This window comes from Bison bison, unplaced genomic scaffold, assembly GCF_000754665.1.
Source record: "Bison bison bison isolate TAMUID 2011002044 unplaced genomic scaffold, Bison_UMD1.0 scf7180017864364, whole genome shotgun sequence".
Taxonomy (NCBI): Eukaryota; Metazoa; Chordata; class Mammalia; order Artiodactyla; family Bovidae; genus Bison; species Bison bison.
This window is the reverse complement of record NW_011494936.1, coordinates 2,747,772-2,752,025: the sequence shown is the minus strand read 5'-3', so window position 1 is coordinate 2,752,025 and position 4,254 is coordinate 2,747,772. Positions and strand designations below refer to the sequence as shown.

At 38.4% G+C, this 4,254-nt stretch overlaps 1 protein-coding gene across 4 annotated transcripts in view; it reads right to left on the bottom strand.

Annotated features, from left to right (window-relative positions):
- SNX10 (sorting nexin 10) overlaps window positions 1-4,254 on the bottom strand; it is a 67,240-nt gene that overhangs the window by 10,147 nt on the left and 52,839 nt on the right. For all 4 annotated transcript variants that reach the window (XM_010855386.1, XM_010855388.1, XM_010855387.1 and 1 more), the window contains exons 4-5: window positions 982-1,082; window positions 319-417 (exon numbers count right to left, since the gene is read on the bottom strand). In XM_010855386.1, coding sequence (XP_010853688.1) covers window positions 319-417; window positions 982-1,082 — 200 coding nt within the window. The remainder of the gene's footprint in view (window positions 1-318; window positions 418-981; window positions 1,083-4,254) is intronic.

The following is a 4,254-nucleotide window of genomic DNA, read 5'->3' as shown; positions in this document are numbered from 1 at the left end:
ATGCAGGAGACCTGGGTTCAATCCGTAGATTGAGAAGATACCCTGGAGAAGAGAATGGCAATCCACTTCAGTATTCTTGCCTGGAGAATCCCTTGGACAGAGAAGACTAGTGGGCTAAAGTCCATGGGATCGCAAAGAGTCAGACACGACTGAATGGCTAACAATATAGGAAATGAATTACTGAGCATCCCTCCAAAGCAGATTATCAGCATTTTAGAAACAGGAACATTCTCTCCGGCTTGATCACAGGACCCTCAATTCTTACAGAGTGCTGTGCTCGCATCTCCCATCTGGCCACCAGAGGTTCTGCACACTTACTTTCTGAGGAAATCCTCCAAACCCTGACGGCGCTGATCTACATGCTGGCGATTGTTCATGTTGAAAAATAGGTTTTTAGATGGAAGTTCTGGCAGTTGTCTTATGAGAAAGAAAAAAAAAAATTTTTTTAATCATCAAATCAAGGCAATTTAGTTACAGAAATCCCTCAAAATGAAAGCAAATCATGCATGATAATTATCACACAACTATTATATAATTATACACATATTTTATAGTTACATTATACAATAAGGGTATGAAAAAATCAGTTAACTTAAAGAAAAAATATTTTTAAACATTTTTGAGGACTTTCATGATCAATACTCATATAAATTAGTATAATTCAAGTGGTAAATTTTGAATTCAGAGGCAACAGTCAAAAAAATAAAGCTATATATTGCAATTGAGAAGAAAGCCTACAAAAGCCTTCATATATATCAATACATGTCAATTTTTTAATTGATGTATATTGTTTACAATATTAAATTAATTTCAGGTGTTTTCCATTGTTTTTCAGATTGTTACCCATAAGTTATTACAAGATATTGAATATAGTTTCCTGTGCTATTCATTGTTGCTTATTTTATATATAGTGGTAGGTCAAATTTTTAAATATTGAATATAATAATAAAGTCTTCTCAATATACTCTTTAAATCACTTACACCAGTAATGCATTACTTTGGAGTCTCTGCCTCAGCCACACAAATTCTCTGTACCTTCTTCTCACACAGGATGTTTTCATTGTAAAACACATGCTATTGGTCTGTTTAAAGAAAACAAAAAACATAAGCCTCACTTGAGGAAAATGTGCTTTTCTTGTATCCTTAACACTCTACATGCCCCAATATTCACTTAAAGTAGGATTTTAAAAATCAAAAATAGATTTGCATTTATGCCAGACTCAAATCTTGCATATAACCCACCAACATAGCATCTATGAAGACAGCTGGGGTGACATTAATGAGCAGTGACGTCCTGGGGCAAGGCATGAACCTGCCTTTCCCTGAGTCCTGACGTAGCTTCCTGCTCATCTATAGCACTCCTTTCAGAGACAAATCGTAAACATTAGACAAAATCCTGAAGCATAAATGATGAGTAAAAGCTCAGGGTCATCCACTGCATTTACCCCATCCATCCACCCACGGAGAAGTCTTTGGGGATTAGAGACACCTTCTCATGGTCCTCAACATGACATTGCAGAAGGCCAAGTCCTTGATACGGCCATCGCCACAGACCACACAAATCACCTGGGATCCTGAAATCACCTTTAAACAAGAGATCAGCATTCCCCTTCTCTACTAGGTGTGCGAGAGAGTGTGATTGAGTGAAAGAGGCGTGTGGTGCACAGGACAAGTATGTGTGTGGAGAACCCAAAGTCCAGTACTGGCTCTGCTACAAGGCAAGTGACTTGAACTCCAGTTCCTCGGATGGGAAAATGGGGATGAAATAGCACATCCCTGTTTCCCAGGGCCATTGTCAGGATTGACAATATGCAATGGCAAATGTTATCTCTTAATATTATCATTAGTTACTAGGTGTAACTGGTACTTTCTGTTACCTTAAGGCAGATTTAGGAAAAGCCACCCTCAGAGTCCCTACCTGAAGCAAAATCTTGATGCTTCTCCTATGGGTTTTATCCAAGGCCGTTTCTCCTTTGTGAAAAACAAGAGACTGGCTTATGTCTATTGGTTTTGTAAGAAGATCTCTATTCTGCCTATTAATTTCAACATTCTATTTCATAATCTTTATACTGCCAAATGAGAATTTTTTTTTGCCCCAGAGATTGGTATTATTTCAAAAACCGTCATCAACCTGCTTAATATGCACCCAAAGGCTGTTTTCTCTGGGAAGTGTCAGTCATAGCAGGCATTAGTTCCTAACCGTCCCCATGAGATGTATAGCACATATTCCTGAACTTCATAAAATTCAAAGAATCTCAGGATGCAGAGAGGTTAAGAAATTTGTCCAAAAAGTAGTTATTGGCCTAAATCTCATTGTGGACAATCTGGCAGCAAAATGCGCTAGAAAAGAGTTTGTGGCACAATAATAACATTGTGTGTGTGGATTTCAAAGCACACCAGGGCCTCCCTCTAATGTGACTCTTGGGGGCTCAGTTGGCAGGCCGTTTACATCAGAGTTTGTGCCCCAGCAAGGCCTGGGTGGGCGCCCTGTCAGTGTTCTCTCACCAGAGAGGACCAGGTCACTGCAGAGCCTCCTGAGCCTCGCGCATAGACGGAGTCCAGGTCAGCTCCCTTCATTTCTCTGCTTAGAACCACTGTGGATAGAATAACTGGAGATCCATGTGGTGCCCACACCAGACAAGGGTCTATCAATAAGACCTTCATTTGCAGGACAAGCTCAGGAGAGAATACATGAAGGGCTACTCACCTCGACCATCCATTAGTTTAAAATTCCAGGTAAATGCTACGACTTCAGAGTTGTCTGGTATTATTTCCCTTGAGGCTAATTTAAATGGGTTAAACACCAGCTCCTCTACCCGCAAAGCTCTATGGGTCTGTGGGTGCAGTGTCTAAGCGAGGCCAACTAGAACTATCCAGGATCCCCACCCATTCCTAATCGTACAACAGGTGGAAGCCTCTTCAGGATCAGGCTACACTGAGATCACTGATTTATTAAGTTCCTCTAAATCTAGTTGCTGGTTTCTGCTATCTACCAAGCCAAGAACATGTATTTACTGTCAATTTATTAGCATCTCAGAGAAACGCCAACCACTACCACCACAGAAAAATGCTGAGCACCACCAAATAGTACTTGTGGAACCCATTACTTCTGGATGGAAATATTTTTTAACGGACATTTCTGAACTCACATCAAGCTATTTATGTAGAAAAGAAGGATCTATACTTTCATTAACTCCCTGAGGATAATTACATTTCATACCTACTATAAAGTGTGTCAATAAATATGTCAAAATTTGACCCACAAATTTTTTAGAGGAAGTCAGAAGGCAACTAAAGAATTTCATTTCATTTTCAAATGCTCAGTCTTATATATTCGTGTTATAATTTTCCACACAGAATGAATATCTAGTGTGACCTTATGAGTAAAACCAAAACAAAATCAAAACAGGCATACCCTGATAAACACCTTCAACACCATCATCAAAAAAAAAGTATTCTGAGTTTTTACTTTATTTTCTAAGTTGAGGAAGTTTGAAAGAAAAAGGGAAGAAAGGAGAAAAAAGAGAAGTTTAGTGGCATTGAGGTGCCCAATATAATAATTTAGCTATTAACAGTGGGAAGAGTAAAGAGTGGCTAAATTTTATCTCACTTGTATAATACTACACAGTCACAGATAAAATCTGAGCCCATTGCTATGCTCTCAAGAGAAGTCTGGACTAAATCAGACAAAAGAAGTGACTATCTTCATGGTCAAGGGCCAATAAACCATATACACCTGTGGGCCAAATCCAGACGCCACTTGTCTTCACAAATAAATTTTTATTGGAACACAATTACACTCATTCATTTATGTATTGTTTATGGCTGCTTTCAGTGATTCTGAGAGTCTGTACGGCCCACAAAGCCAGAGATTTTTACTACCTGGCCCTTTACAGAAAAAGATAGCTGACCCTTATTCAAGATAATTATAGGAGGCCACACTACACACAATACTCCTCAAAAGATTATGCTACAGTATTGTTTCCAAATAAAATAAGTCATTTCTAGTTAATTACTTCTCTTAATTACTCAGAATTGAGACCAAGGCAAAAATAATTGCACATATTCATTTCCCACTTTTCTGTTCTACATATAAAACACTGTACATCTCTTTTCCAGAGAACTCTACATCCTCTCAGAACTTAAGATTTATCAGGTAATATAGTCTGCAGAAACATGCCATAACAGATCATAAAGAAATACCATTAATGAGCTATAAAAACTCTTTGTGAATTTTAGATGTTTCACATCTTC